This window comes from Phacochoerus africanus, chromosome 10 (assembly GCF_016906955.1).
Source record: "Phacochoerus africanus isolate WHEZ1 chromosome 10, ROS_Pafr_v1, whole genome shotgun sequence".
In the NCBI taxonomy this organism is placed as follows: domain Eukaryota; kingdom Metazoa; phylum Chordata; class Mammalia; order Artiodactyla; family Suidae; genus Phacochoerus; species Phacochoerus africanus.
In genome coordinates, this window is record NC_062553.1 from 2,103,624 (window position 1) to 2,118,052 (window position 14,429).

Sequence of the window (14,429 nt, forward strand, 5' to 3'; positions counted from 1 at the left end):
CTGGCACATTCCTGAACTGCAGCCGCAGCTGCTGTGCGGCTGGCGGGGGTCAGAAGGCGGCGGGTGTGGATGGGGCTGGCGGGGCTCACATTAAAGCACGTGATCACGCGGGACCCTAGATGTGGCCTCCACTGGGTCTGCAGCCTCAGCGCTCTAGGATTTTGGACTGTCTTCTCTGGCTGAGCGCTGCTCGGCCAGACCCACGTGGACACCAGACCCAGAGGCAGGACCTACCTGCCTGGGCAGAGCCAGGAGGGGATGGGGGATTGGGGTCCACCCGGCCCCGAACATGTCCTGCGCACGCCCACATTGGTCCCACGAGCACTGGGGTGCACGGTCTCTGCACCCGCGTTCTGCAAACGGATGTTTATGGAGAGCAGGTGGTGGAGCCGCGAGTCTGTCCATCTCTAGTGTCTCTTTGCCTCGCTCTTGCAGCAGGAGGGTGTGCCTGGTGTCCTGAGCCCTGCAGGGACCGTCCACTTTGGGGCAGGGGACCGTGGCTGGTGGTTGGGGTGCTGTCCTTGGGCACAGGTCACAGGGTAGTGTCTGGGGGACGCGTGGCTTGGGTACCCTAAGAGTGGTGTCCAGGGGCTGGGGTGCTGGCATGGGGGGCAGCTGGGGCTCCCAGGGGCTCTGTCCTGGCGTTGGGGCTGGACCGGAGTCCACGTGGTCCTGACAATGCTGGGGTCACCGTGCTGTCCCGAGCAGTGGCTGCCTCCTCCCTGACGCTCCCTCTGCCACAGACCCAAGCCCCGGGGCGCCCACCGTGGAGGAGCGCGTGGCCCAGGAGGCCCTGGAAACCCTGCAGCTGGAGAAGCGGCTCAGCCTCCTCTCCCACCCCGGCCGGCCGGGCAGCGGAGGTAGGGCCAGGCCTGGGCTGTGAGGGTGGGGCAGCGGCCCTGGGGCCAAGGCCGCCCCTTTACGCCAAGCTCCAAGCTCTGGTTCATTTATTCATTCCCTTGATGGATCAACCAGAAGCGTGGTGCTGGGTTGGAATTCTTGCCCACCCACTGGCGGTGTGGCCGCGTGAGGCTGTGGCTGCCACATCTGTGTCCAGACAGAAGGCTCAAGGGTGCTGGCTGCTGGGAGCAGAGGCCCCTCGGCTGCTGCGGTTCACTGGGGATGGACAGATGGAAAGGGCTGGCAGCCCCTCGAGGGGGTGCGAGGCTGTGGTGGGGGTGGGGATGAGAGGGGCGGCGCTGGGGTCTCCTGGGCCAGAGCCAGGTCTCTGTGGGCCTTCTGTCCTCTGATTGCGGCCAGTCCCACCTATGGGTGCACAGTGGGGACTGGTGATGCTGGGTGTGGGGCCTGGGGAGGGGGTGGGTGCGCTGTCACAGGATGGTGGCTGGAGACAAGTGAGTGCGGGCCCTCAGCAGGGTGGGGCACAGGGAGTGGGGACGAGATGTCAGCTCCCGCGAGGCCCCCCAGCCCTCCCCGAGCCCACCCGACCCCTCCGGCTCTCTGCTTAGGGGACGACCGCAGCCGGTCCAGCTCGTCGTCGGAGGCCAGCCACTCGGATGTCAGCGCAGGCAGCCGGCTCACGCCGTGGCCAGAGCAGTCCTCATCCTTGGCTGGCACGTCGCAGGAGGGGCTGGGGCTGGTGGCCGCCCAGGCCCCCGGGGAGGCTGCGCTGGGCGCCTCGAGGCCACCCCCCAAGCCGCTGCGGCCGCGGCAGCTGCAGGAGGTCGGCCGCCAGAGCTCATCGGACAGCGGCATTGCCACGGGCAGCCACTCCTCCTACTCGGGCAGCTTCTCCTCCTGCGCTGGCAGCAGCCTGGACGTGTGGCGCACCGCCGAGGAGTTCGGCTCCCTGCTCAGCCTGCCGGCGGGGGCGCCTGAGCCCAGCCTGTGCGCCTGCCCCCCCGGGGCGGCCGAGTACCAGGTGCCCACGGCCCTGCGGCCTCACTACGACACGCCCCGCAGCCTACGCCAGGCCCCCAGGGACCAGCCCCCGGCCGGGCAGGGTGGCCCTGACGGCAGTGACCGGGCCGCCGGGGACTCGGGAGGCCAGCCGTCGGCGGGGGGTCTTTCCGGCTGGCTGGGCGAGAGACGGCGGGGACAGGCGACAGAGACCCTGGTCGGCGAAGCTGCGCTGCCCAGCCCGGCCCCCAGTGAGCCCTGGGAAGTGGGCGCCCCCCACGCTGGGCCCGCTGCGGCCTTCTTTTCCGCGTGTCCGGTCTGTGGAGGACTGAAGGTAAAGCCCCCTCCCTGAGGGCGCCCAGCGGGTGCCCTCGGGGCTGCCTCGTGCTCAGCGGGGGCGGGCGGAGCTGAGACTAACCTCCCTGGGTCACCTTGTCACATCGCGTGTCTACCGGGCTCCACCTGCTGGCCCCTCGCCTCCTTTCCAAAGCAGCACCGCAGGTGGCCCGTCCTGGGGAGGGAACGGGGGCTCAGGAGCCCGGGCACCAATGGCGTCTGGCCCTCGGGCCCCGCACACTCACCCACACAGCCTCTTCCTGGACCCCAGCGCTCCAGGGGCGTGGGGCGGGCGGGGCAGGGGCAGCTTGCGGGGAAGCCTTGTGAAACCGCGGGCAGCGGGCGCTCCCCTCCGCCCTCCGGCTGAGCCGAGGCTGGTGGTCAGGACCCTCGGCTTTCACGGCCCCAGGCCCGGCCCGTGGGTCACCCCGGGGCACCCCGGGGCGCCGGGCTCCTCGAGGTCGGCCTGCCCGCCTGCATGGGTTGCGGCTGCGTGGCCTGGTGTGCACACTGGCTCTGCGGTGCCCGATGCGCCCGGGGAAGGCAAGGCCCGTGTCCGCACCTGACCTGGCCGGGGCCGGCTTCGTCCCGCGCGCAGCTCACCTGTCAATGTTTCGCTTTGTACCTTCCCTGTTGGCTGGAGACGTTTGCTGCTCTTCTCATTTTTAAACCCTGACACTGTTTGTAATACATTCTTAGACTGGAAATAAAATCGTTTTTTCTTATCGGCTTGTCCTGTTCCATGTGGCCACGCCCTCCACCTCCCGCCCTGGCCCTGGGGCCTTTAAGTGTCTCTGAAACTCAGGGGCCCAGCCTCCCTTGGCCTGTGGGCCTCGCCTGTCTAGTCAGCATTAAGCCTGCGCACGCCGGAGGCGTGACCAAGGAGCGTGGCCTCAGGCAGCCCAGGGGGGGTGTGATATGTGTGCCCGCGTGTGACGTGTGCACGGGAGTGCACTCATTTGCATGTGTGTGTACTGTGTGTGAACTGCGCACACGTGTGGCATGCAGTGTGCATGCATGTGCGTTGCATGCGTGCGGAGCGTGTACGTGCATGCATGTGCCTTTGCGGGTGGCATGTTCATGTCTTGTGTGCACGTGAGCGTGTCGCATGTGTGGTGTGATGTATGCCTTTGTGCTGGGGGGGTGCGTGCCTGCGCTCGAGTGTGGTGTGTGTGACGTGTGTGCACATGTGCGGCGTGCTCCTCTGTTCCCCGGAGACCTCAGTGGTCCCTTGGGCAGGCGGGGGCTCCTTGCATCTGGGCAAAGGTGGACACTACCCTTCCTGGGCCAGTGAGGGTCCCGGCTCCGAGCCTGGAGCGTGTCTCATCCCCAGTCCCCCCATGGGGACAGCAGAGCTGCAGGGACCCCCATCTTTGTCCCTCTGCACTTCCCGCGGCCACGTCCTACCCGCCTCCCCCAGTTCCTCCTTTTTCACCACCTACTGGGCAGCCGGAAGGACACTGAAGTTCAGGGCTTCTGGCTGGGCTCCTGCAACATTGCAGGGGGGGGGAAAGGCAGGCTGGGGGGCTGAGCTGCCCGCCACCCCCAGCTGGGTGGCCCCCAAGCAAGTCACTACCCCGGCCCAAGCCTCTTCCATAGATGGCACCACTGTCCCTACCTGCCTGGCCCCCAGGGGTCTAGTGAGACAGTGCTTAGTGGGTGTCTGTCAGCCGCACACACTGTCACTGCCGCCTCCCCAGACGGACCCACAAGCAGAATAGAGGCTGGAGCTGCTGGTGCCATGGGCTTGGGGTGGCGCTGGAAGGCTGGATCCTCCAGGCTTGGCCCTGCCGCGCTCCCACGGGCCCCCTGCCCGCATCTGCCATCGCTCCCCCAGATCAGGTGCGGCCAGGGAGGGCTGGGAGCTGGGCACTCTGCCTGGCCCGGCCCCGTGTGGGTGTCCTGGCTGTGAACTCTGGTCTCCTTGATTGAGGTGGGTGGCTGGGTGTCAGGGAAGGGCCGTGGGGGAGGGGGGGGCTCGGGCCAGGTTGGAGGGTGCAGGTCCTGGGCTGGAGGAGGTGAGGCCTAGAGCCTGTTGGCCTGGATGCCCCCCACCAGGAGGGAGGAACCTTTATGGGAGTGGCCACTGCCCGCCACGGCCCTCTGGGGGCCATTGCCAGCGAGGGTGGCACAGCCGCCCCCCGCGGCCACAGCAGCGCAGGGGATGGGGTGGGGCAGGGACCCCTCACCTGGTGGGGTGGAGTGGGGGCGCCAGGGCAGCCCCACCCACAGGAAGCTTCCGCCTTCGCCCTCTCTCCTCCCTGAGCCCCCAGGGGCATTTCGTGCTCCCGGCTGGGGTGGGAACACCATGAGAGGCTCCAGCTTGCACCTGCCTCAGCAGCCCCGGGACCACCAGGGTGGGATGGGCGGTGGAGGGGCCTCTCAGGTGCCTGGAGCTTCCTGCCAAGTGTCAGGACTGGGGTAACCAGAGAGCCCCCCTCACCTCCCCGGGAGCCACATGCACCCACCTGTCCCCTCCTGGTCCTGGGCCCAGGCAGGGAGATGGTACGGTCTGTGTTTGCTCATGTTCCACGCATGGCGCCTGGCTGCATCCTCTGGGTTTGTTGCACCTGCAGGACTGGCCCCTGAAGCAGGTGCCCCCAGGGGTGGGGCTCTGAGCAGTTAGTGATGACAGTTGGCTCTTGTCCCGGGTTGGAGGTCAGATATGCCCGCCCTATGTCCCCAAGCCCGCCCAGGGCCCCCAGGGCACAAGGTGGTAGGTCAGGCCAGGCCAGGAGCCCATCCAGGAGCCTGTGCAGGACTGGGGCCGGGGTGTTGTGTCCTGAATTTAGGCAGCACCTTTGCCCTCCTGGGGAGTGGCCGGGCTTCTGCTCCCCAATTCCAGCCTGCCGCGCCCTGCGGGGCACCACTGCTGGGCTAGCCTGGCGGGACCCATCTCCTACTGGGTTTGGGACATGGAGGCCTGGGCGGCGGTGGCCACTGTCCCTCCCTCCCCATCTGCCAGCCTTCCCTGCACTCAGCTCTGAGGCCACTGAACCCCTTTCTCCTCCGGGTTGCTCTGCACCGCCGACTGGGCACCCCATAGTGGCCAGAGGGCCTTGACTCATCTAACGGGGCCCCCAGGAGGGGCTCAAGTGGGGTGCCTGCTTAGAGCAGGCCCCAGGGTGCAGGGCCAGGGGTTGAGGTGACAGCCCCCGTGTACCTGACCACAGGCGGCAGGTGTGATGCAGCGCGTGGCTGTGAGCCAGCAAGGCTGCAGATTCGGCCTGGGGGCCCGAGCGGCTGACGCCCCGTCCCGAACGGGTTTGTGGGTGGCAGGGGCCTCTGGGCATGAGGCGGGGCCCCTGGCTGGTCACCCCAGCAGGTGGCCCTGTGTCGCTCCCGGCTGGGAGCCCGAGCTGCACAGACAGACTGACTCGTGTTCTTCTCGGTCTAGGGGGCTGCCGCCTCACCCCCCGGAGTTCCCGTGACGCTCTCAGGTAGGCCTTGCCTTTGGAGCCAGCTCCGTGGCCTTGGCCCAAGGAGAGTGGGCCGCAGTGGCTGCTGTTCCAGCCCAACCAGAACGTCGTCTGTACCAGACAGGACAGTGGGGGGCCAGTCAGGGCAGGGTGATGATGGGAGAGGGGTGACTGGACTGCAGGGCAGCAGTGGGCAGCTGGGGTGAGCCCTGGCGGGGGTGGTGAGTGGGGGGTGGGGTGGGGAGGGGCGGGGCAGCGAGTTGAGGACAGGGTGGCCGAGCCTGTCAGCCTGCCCGGGATGGCTCACGGGCAGAGCGGGCAGGGCTAGGGTTGGTCTGGAGCCCCAGTCTTTAAAAGGGAGACTAGTTTTCAAGGTGACAGGGAACAGAGGGCAGTTATGGTCAGGGGACCCGGGAATAGGCAGGGGCATTGGTGACCGTGGTGGGTCACCCTGGTGGGTGGAGGCCCAGGACAGGGGGCAAAGGGGAGATGGCTGGACACTGGCTATGATCCAGGTCTGGGAGGCTGGCAGAGGCTGAATGTCGGGGAGGGTGGCCTCGGGGTGGCTGGAAGTTGGGGTCTCTGCCTCATTTCCTTGGTGGAGTAGGAATATCTAACGAGCTGAGATATTTTCATCTCCTCTTCAGGGGCACATGGCACCTGTTTGGGCATAGGCCCGACCAGAATGGAGAGGGCAGGGGCTGGGCAAGGCGGTGGGCAGGCAGAATCACACAGGGGCCACAGGAAGCCCCAGCCAGGATGGAGGCCTCGAGGCCCATCCCCTGACGACACCAGCAGGGGGCAGCCTGCCCAGAGGAGCGTGTGCCCTGGGGCGTCAGGTCTGCTGGAGGACAAGGAGCTTTTCCTCTGAGGCGGGGGCTTGGGGGAGCAGAGCGGAATCAGACCCAGACAGTATGGCCAGAGCTGGGGTGATGGGTGGGGCGCGCCCCAGCTGCTCGAGCCGGGCCTGCTGCCCAGCCAGGGAGAGGCCATGGCAGAGCCCTCCTGACCTCTGCTTGGCCAGAGGGAACTCGAGGCAGCTTCTGAGATGCTGACCAAAAGCTCAGACTGGGAGTTCCCATTGTGGCTCAGCGGGTTAAGAATCCAACACAGTATCCATGAGGATGTGAGTTTGATCCCTGGCCTCGCTCAGTGGGTGAAGGATCTGGCATTCCTTTTTTTTTTTTTTTTTATTACTCAAATGAATTTATCACATCTGTAGTTGTATAATGATCATAACAATCTGATTTCACAGGATTTCCATCCCACAGCCCAAGCACATCCCCCCACCCCCCAAACTGTCTCCTCCGGAGACCATAAGTTTTTCAGTGTCTGTGAGTCAGCATCTGTTCTGCAAAGAAGTTCCGTCTGTCCTGTTTTCAGATTCCACATGTCAGTGAAAGCGTTTGATGTTGGTGTCTCATTGTATAGCTGACTTCACTTAGCATGATAGTTTCTAGGTCCATCCATGTTGCTAAAAGTGCTGGTATTTCGTTCTTTTTGATGGCTGAGTAATATTCCATCGTGTGTATGTACCACATCTTCTGGATCCACTCCTCTGTCGATGGACATTTAGGTTGTTTCCGTGTCTTGGCTATTGTAAATAGTGCTGCAGTGAACATCAGAGTACATGTGTCTTTGCGAGTCGTGGTTTTCTCTGGATAGATGCCCGGGAGTGGGATTGCTGGGTCAAATGGTAGTTCTATGTGTAGTTTTCTGAGGACTCTCCATACTGTTTTCCACAGTGGTTGCACCAATTTGCAATCCCACCAACAGTGTACTAGGGTTCCTTGTTCTCCACACCCTCTCCAGCACTTACTGTTTGTAGACTTTTGGATGCTGGCCATTCTGGCTGGTGTAAGGTGGGACCTCGTCGTGGTTTTGATGTGCATCTCTCTAATCATGAGCATCGCTGAGCATCTTTTCATGTGCGGATCTGGCATTCCTATGAGCTGTGGTGTGGATGGCAGACGTGGCTCTGATCCTGCGTTGCTGTGGCTGTGGTGTAGGCCGGCAGATGCAGCTCTGAGTCACTCCCCAGCCTGGGAACCAAACTATGCCTTGGGTGTGACCCTAAAAAGACCAGAAAGAAAGAAAAGAAGGTCCACCTGAAGGGTGGGACAGGCTATTGGAGGTGAAGGTTGGAGGTGCTGGGGAGCCGGGTGGAGCCAGGGCAGTGGAGGGGCCACCAGGGGGACAACCCTCCCCACACAGGCGCTGCCAGAAGCCAAGGGAGCCCAGTGGCCTTCCCGTGCCGCTGGTGACCCTGGAGAGGCTGGGCCGCCCAGAACCTTCCTCCCTGTCCTGCTTCCACTGTGGAAAACACGCACCCAGCCCTAAACCCAGCTGTGGCGTGGTGTGTCTGCATGATCTCAGGTCCAGCTTGGGCCTCCTTCCTAGACCCCCTCAGACCCAGCGCTGGGACGAGGCGGGGGCTGGCTCTTTGCAGGGCCCCCACCCCCTGTGCCCTGGCAGCTGGGACCCTGTGCCTGGGCTGCAGGGCTCCTGGGCTGGGTGGGGGTGGGGGGGCACTCTGGGTCCCCACTCCTTCCTGCCATGCCTGGCTCACGGCCCGGTGGTGTTTGCTGGGTGAAATCATTGACTCCTAGGAAAGAGGGGGCAAGGGGGGCAGTTTCTCGGACGGCGGAGGGGACTTGAGGTACTGGGGCCACCCTGGAGGAGGTGTCGCTGTGGGTGGACGTGCGGGCCTGGGCTCAGGGAATGATGCCCTGTGGGACTCACGGCCCAGAGAGGGTCCCTGAAGCCTGGAGCAGGTGGGGTGACCTACGCGGACACCGAGGGGGAGGGCCTGGAGTGGGCAGGGCCAGAGTGTCCTGCCTGGGAGGGGGGAGTGGCCGGAGGGGACGGTGGCGGGTGGGGGCTGGGGAAGAAGGGTGTGACTGCTTTAGTCCAGCGGGCCGCAGGGGGCATCCGCGGTCAGCCGGTCAGCAGGCAGAGGCATGTGCTATGGGGGCAGAGGGGATAGGGGTGGGGTGGGCAAAGATGCTTCAGGAAAGTGGGGTGTTGGGAGGCCCCCCAGGTCCTGGAAAGGTGCAGAGTGGGACATGTGGGGTGGGGGCAGGGATCTCTTTCTCGAACATTCTAGGGGGTCCGCTCAGCCCTGGGCCACTCCCCGGGGACTCACAGCCCCTCTCCCCACAGGAGTCCCAGGGCCCGAGAGGCCACGCACTGAGACGCCCACTTATGTGAATGTCCCCGCCAGCCCCTCCTCCCAGAAGCAGCAGCACTACCTGGGCCTGCGACTCCCGGAGGCCAGCACGGTCATCCGAGGTGGGTGTGCGGTGGCGGGTCCTGGGCCAGGGGCTCCTCATCACCCCGTCTTTCCTCTCAGTGAAGCTCGGGCTCTGGCCCTGGGGGGATGGGAGCTGCCCGCTGCCACCTTGTCCAGGCGGGCGCGGTGCCCGCAGGCTCACCCCGCTGCTTGCAGGGGCCGGCGCCTCCTGCTACGCGCAGATCGACCTCACGGCCACCGAGGCGGCCCACAGGGCGGGGGCCCAGCACGCGCTGACCCGGGAGGAGCGGCTGCCGGCGCTGGAGCAGCGGCGGAAGGGGGCCCCGCGGTGAGGCGCTGGCTGCACCTGCACGGCCCGAGGGAGCGGCCCGCGCGCGGCATCTCTGCTGCCTCCCGGCGGTCAGGCTCCCAGCTGAGGGTGGGTGTGCTGCCTGGGCCCTGGGTTGGGGTGGGGGCGTGGTGTGGACCTTTCTGGGTTCCTGTCCCCCCGCCTGGCCCTCTTGCCATGCAGGTCCCTGGTGCCCAGAGCCTGCCCCTCCTCTAACGCCTGCTCTGGCCCCCAGGCTGGTGGGAGATGTCACCTGGACAGGTGACAGGCGGCTCCAGGTGGACCTGAGGCAGCGTCTTGGTACCTGGAGAGCAGTTTCCTGCCTTCCCTTCCCTGGAGATGGTGGCACCCAGGAGGACGACGATGTGTCCCAGAGAAACGTGCACATCCCCATGCGCACGGGCCGGCCAGCCCCACCACAGGCCCTCTGCAGGGCCCCCTGTCCCCTGCTGGTCACCCCTGCCCTGCGCCCGGATGGAGTGGCCCTCACGCTTGGCTGACCGCCTGCCCCTGGGACCCATGCGGTCAGTCCTGTAAATGGTTTAAAGTCGCTCGAGCCAGGAGTTCCCGGCGTGGCGCAGTGGTGAAAAAATCCGACTAGGAACCATGAAGTTGAGGGTTTGATCCCTGGCCTTGCTCAGTGGGCTAAGGATCCGGCCTTGCCGTGAGCTGTGGTGTAGGTCGCAGACGTGGCTTGGATCTGGCATTGCTGTGGCTCTGGCGTAGGCTGGTGGCTACCGCTCCGATTGGACCCCTAGCCTGGGAACCTCCATATGCCGCGAGAGCAGCCCTAGAAAAGGCAAAAAGACAAAAAAAAAAGTCACTCAATCCATTGTCAACAGCGCATCATTTCCTGAGGGGGAGGCAGGTGTGCTGTGTGCAGCCGGACACAGGGAGGGACCCCTGGTGGGCCGGGGGTGGCTTCCCTCACGGCCTTGGGGGTCGTGTGGCACTTCCATGTCAGCGAGCAGGAGTGGGGGGCAGAGTCCCGGCTCCACTGGCCCCTCCGGTCTGGATGCTGGGGAGTTGCTGGAGTTGGTGGTGGGCTTCCTCCTGGCTGGGCCCCTGGGACAGGACCACCAAGGCCAGGCTGGACCCTCTACCCCGGTCTTGGAGATGACAGGCCCTGGCCGGGCTCCAACCACGGCCCACGCAGACCTGCCCCCTCCTCACTTCCCACTGTGATGGCACCCAGGACCCAACGGGCTGTGGCGGGCCTCCCAGCAGGGCGCCCAAGGGGCTGGCACCACACGACTCCCAGGGGAGGTCCCTCAGGTTTGGCGGGGCCAGAGCTCCAGCCCCCCACCCCAGCCCGTGGGTCCCCAGTGGGACGCAAAGGCCCTAGGGCTGCTCCGCTGAGAGGGGGTTGTCACACGCCCTGGACCAGCCTCTGGGGGTTAGGCTTCCCTTTGCAGGTGCATGTGGGGCAAAGCACAGCCAGTGCCCTGCAGTCTGGGGCTCCAGCTGTGTCAGGGTTCCTTTGGGTGCGAGGGGGCCCAGCTCCACACCCTGGGCACCACCAACTCAGGAATGGGCGTCCAGGGTCCCGGGCCTTCACAGTGACCCGAAGTGGCTGGGGCTGGGTTCTCCCACTTTCAAAATAGGATGAAACTGCTGCTTCCGTGAAGGGGACGCGGGTTGTGCATGGTGGGGCAGCCAGGAAGGGTCCCTGTGTCCCTGCCAGGAGCAGCCACCTGGAGGCCTCTGTCCTGCATGTGGGCAGCCAGGCCTGGCCCAGGCCACCACGAGAGGGTGTGGGGGGAGCGAATGCTTGGGGAGTCAGAGAGGCTTTGTGGTGACGTGGGATGGTCGCCCTCCAAGGGGCTGGGGCCCAGCCCGTTGGGGTGGCCACATGGACAAAGTGGGGACCAGAAAAATGCCTGCTCTTCCTCCAGAGCTGTGAAGGGCGGCTGGCCAGCACTCAGGGGCTGAGTCCATTGGGGTCACCTCTGCAAAGCTGTTGCAGCCACCGGGGGTGAGGCACACGGGCCCCTGTGTGGCTGTGGAAGGTCTCAGGGACCCGGGACCCCAACTCAAGCCCAGGAAGGGCTCCGGGCCTCTGAGAGGGAAAGGGGCACCTCAGAGAGGCCCTCAGGGCCACAGCCTGCTCTCGGCCAAGGGAGACAGCAGGGCGCTGGACCCCGACCTGGCAGCGAAGCCCGGAGGCTGGGGGAGGCCCAGGGGCGGGGGGGCTCCAATGCTGGGCTGGGTTTAGGGTCTTAATTCTGGACTGTCAATGTCAGACAGACACCTGATGGCTCACTAAGTCCAGGTCGCACCCATCACCTGGGAGGGAGAGGGCTCCTCTTTCCGCGTCGGAAGACCAGCTCTCCCTCAGCTCTCACACCCGCTGTGGTACTGCCAGCTTGCCGCCAGGCTGCACAGGACAGCTGGCGACATTGCTTAAGGCTGCAAGTTTGTGCCCTTTGACCTTCGACCCACTGTCACTCCCCGCCCTCAACCTCCGACGACCACACCTCCGTTCTCCAGGTCAGCCCAGGTTGGTTGTTTAAGATTCCATGTGGAGGTGAGAGCCCTTGTCTCTTTTTGGCTGTGCCTGCAGCAGACGGAAACTCCCGGGCCCGGGATCAAACCCACGCCACAGCAGTGACAAGGCCAGGTCCTTAAGCTGCTGCGTCGCCAGAGAACTCCATACATTTGTCTTTCTGCCTGATTTCACTTAGCATAATGCCCTTGCGCTACACCCACACTGTCACAAACGGCAGGGTTTCTTTTTTCACGGCTGAGCCTAAGCGTATTCTACCAAGTACACGCGCCACGCCTTCGTCCAGTCACCCGATGGTCACTGAGGTTGCTTCCAAGTCTTGGCGACTGTAACTAATGCTGCAATGAACATAGGGAAGCATGTATCCTTTTGAATTAGTGTTTTCATTTTCTTTGGAGAAATACCCAAATGTGGAAATGCTGGATCACACGGTAGTTTTATTTTTATTTATTTTGCTTTTTAGGGCTACGCCTGCAGCACATGGAGGTTCCCAGGCTAAGGGCTGAATTGGAGCTTCAGCAATGTGGGATCCTTAGCCCACCGAGCGAGGCCAGGGATCGAACCCGCATCCCCATGGATACTAGTTGGGTCCATTACCACTGGGCCGCAAGGGGCACGCCGACGGCTGTATTTTCAGTGTTTTGAGGCGTCTCCAGTTTTCCACAGTGGCAGCGCCAGTTTACATCCATCAACAGTGCACCAGGCGCTTTGCCACGTCCCCACACGCGTCCTCTGCTGCCTTCTGGGTAATAGCCATTCTGATGGGTGAGGTTGCCTTTCCCGGAGAATTAGTGATGCTGAGCATCTTTTCATGTACCCGCTGGCCATCTGTAGGTCTTCCATGGAAAAACGTCTATTTGGGTCCTTTGCCCGCTTTTCACTGGGCATCATTTGTTTCTTTCGCTAGGAAGCTCTCGGCTCCTTGCATATGGTGGACATTAGCCCCCAGTCGGATGTGCGGCTTGCAAATACTCCCTCCCGTTCTGCAGGCGCCTTTAATCTCGCGGGTCTCCCGTGCCGCGCAGGAGCTTTCTGGTTGGATGCGGGCGCACCAGTTTACGTCTGCTCCCGTTGCCTTGGCCTTGGGCGTCGGGTCCAAACACCTTCAGCACCTGTGTCGAGGAGCTTGCTTCCTGCCTGTGTTTTCCTCGAGGACTTTTATAGTCTCAAGCCTTATCTTCTGTACTCCACTTGGCGATGGTTTTGTCTCTGGTGTAGGACAGAGGTCTAGTTTTCTTCTTCTGCCTGCAGCTGTCCAGATGGCCCCGCGCCACCGACCGAAGGGCCCGCCCCGCCCTGTGCCCTCGCCTCCTCTGCTGTGCTTTCACCAACCGTGTGAGTGTGGGTTTCCTTCCAGGCTCTCTACTCTGTTCCACTCATCTATGGGTCTGTTTTTGGCCAGGACCATCATACGTGCTGCTTTGATGAGTGTAGGTTTGTAACAGTTTGAAACCAGCTTTGTTCTGTCTTTTCAAGATTGCTTTGACAACTTGGGTCTCTTGCGGTTCCATAAAAACTTTGGGCTTGCTTCCTCCGTTTCTGTGAAGAATGTCATTGGGGTTTTAGGGGAACTGCTTCGGGCAGCCTGGCCATTTTAACATCAATTCCTTCGATCCCTGAGCATGGAATATCCATTTATTTGGGTCTTCTTCAGTTTCTTTCATCAATGTCAAGAGTTTTCAGTGTAGTTTTTTTACCTCCTTGGTTAAATTTACTCCTAGGTATTTTATTCTTTTTGATGCAGTTATAAATGGGACTGTTAGTTTCTCTGACAGTTTATTTTCAGTGTACAGAAAAACAATATATATAATACGTAAATTTCTGTATATTCGTCCTGTGTCCTGCAACTTTACTGAGCTCACTTATTAGTTCTAACAGGTTTTGGACATAGTCTTCATTTTTTTGGTGGAGTATATATAATGTTATCTGCAAGAAGTGACAATTTTACTTCTTTCTTTCCAATTTGGCTTGCTTTTCTTTTTCGTGCCTTACTGCTCTGGCTAGGATTTCCAATACGATGTTTTTTGACTTGTTTTGTTTAGCTGCACCCACAGCATATGGAAGTTCCTGGGTCAAGGACTGAATCAAGCCTCAGATACAACCTATGCCACAGCTGCAGCAACACTGGTTCCTTGAACCCATGACGCCAGGCTGGGGATTGAACCTGCACCTGCAGCTACCTGAGCTGCTGCAGATTCTAAACCCACTGTGCTACAGTGGGAACTCCTCCAATAGAACATTGAATCGAAGTGGTGAGAGTGGACATCCTTGTCTTGTTCTGATTTTAGAGGAAAGCTTTCAGCTTTTCACCATTGAGTATGTTAGCTGTGGGCTTGTACTATATGGCCTATATTATGCTGAAGGCACTTTTACCTTGAAAAAAAAAAAAAAAAAGAAACTGCTGCCTATCAAGAGGGACCCGGTTAAGGCACCTGGAGCAAGTCCCACGTGCACCATGTGCCCAGACGGGAGGCCCTGAGACACCCAGGGAAGGCAAGTGAGGTGGATGGGGGCAGTGGGGGCCTTCTGCTCACTCACACGTGTGCATGTGCACGGAGATGCTTGGGAGGGGCCTGGGAGGAGGGTCCCACGGCTTGTCTCTGGGAGGGGGTCTGCAGGGAGGTGGGGGGTTTCCCTGTGACTCAGACGCACAGGCTGGAATCAAGAGTGGTAGGCACACTCCTGCCCCACCGCCAAGTCTTGTACATTCCCAGACGAGGGATCGAA

General features: G+C 62.4%; 1 protein-coding gene across 2 annotated transcripts in view; it reads left to right on the forward strand.

Moving 5' to 3' along the window:
- DOK7 (docking protein 7) overlaps nucleotides 1-9,796 on the forward strand; it is a 29,930-nt gene extending 20,134 nt beyond the window's left edge. For both annotated transcript variants that reach the window (XM_047799452.1, XM_047799453.1), the window contains exons 6-11: nucleotides 744-860; nucleotides 1,470-2,194; nucleotides 5,594-5,636; nucleotides 8,778-8,906; nucleotides 9,064-9,196; nucleotides 9,432-9,796. In XM_047799452.1, the coding sequence (XP_047655408.1) occupies nucleotides 744-860; nucleotides 1,470-2,194; nucleotides 5,594-5,636; nucleotides 8,778-8,906; nucleotides 9,064-9,196; nucleotides 9,432-9,696 (1,412 nt within the window). In that variant the 3' untranslated portion in view covers nucleotides 9,697-9,796. The remainder of the gene's footprint in view (nucleotides 1-743; nucleotides 861-1,469; nucleotides 2,195-5,593; nucleotides 5,637-8,777; nucleotides 8,907-9,063; nucleotides 9,197-9,431) is intronic.
- The last annotated feature ends 4,633 nt before the right edge of the window (nucleotides 9,797-14,429 follow it).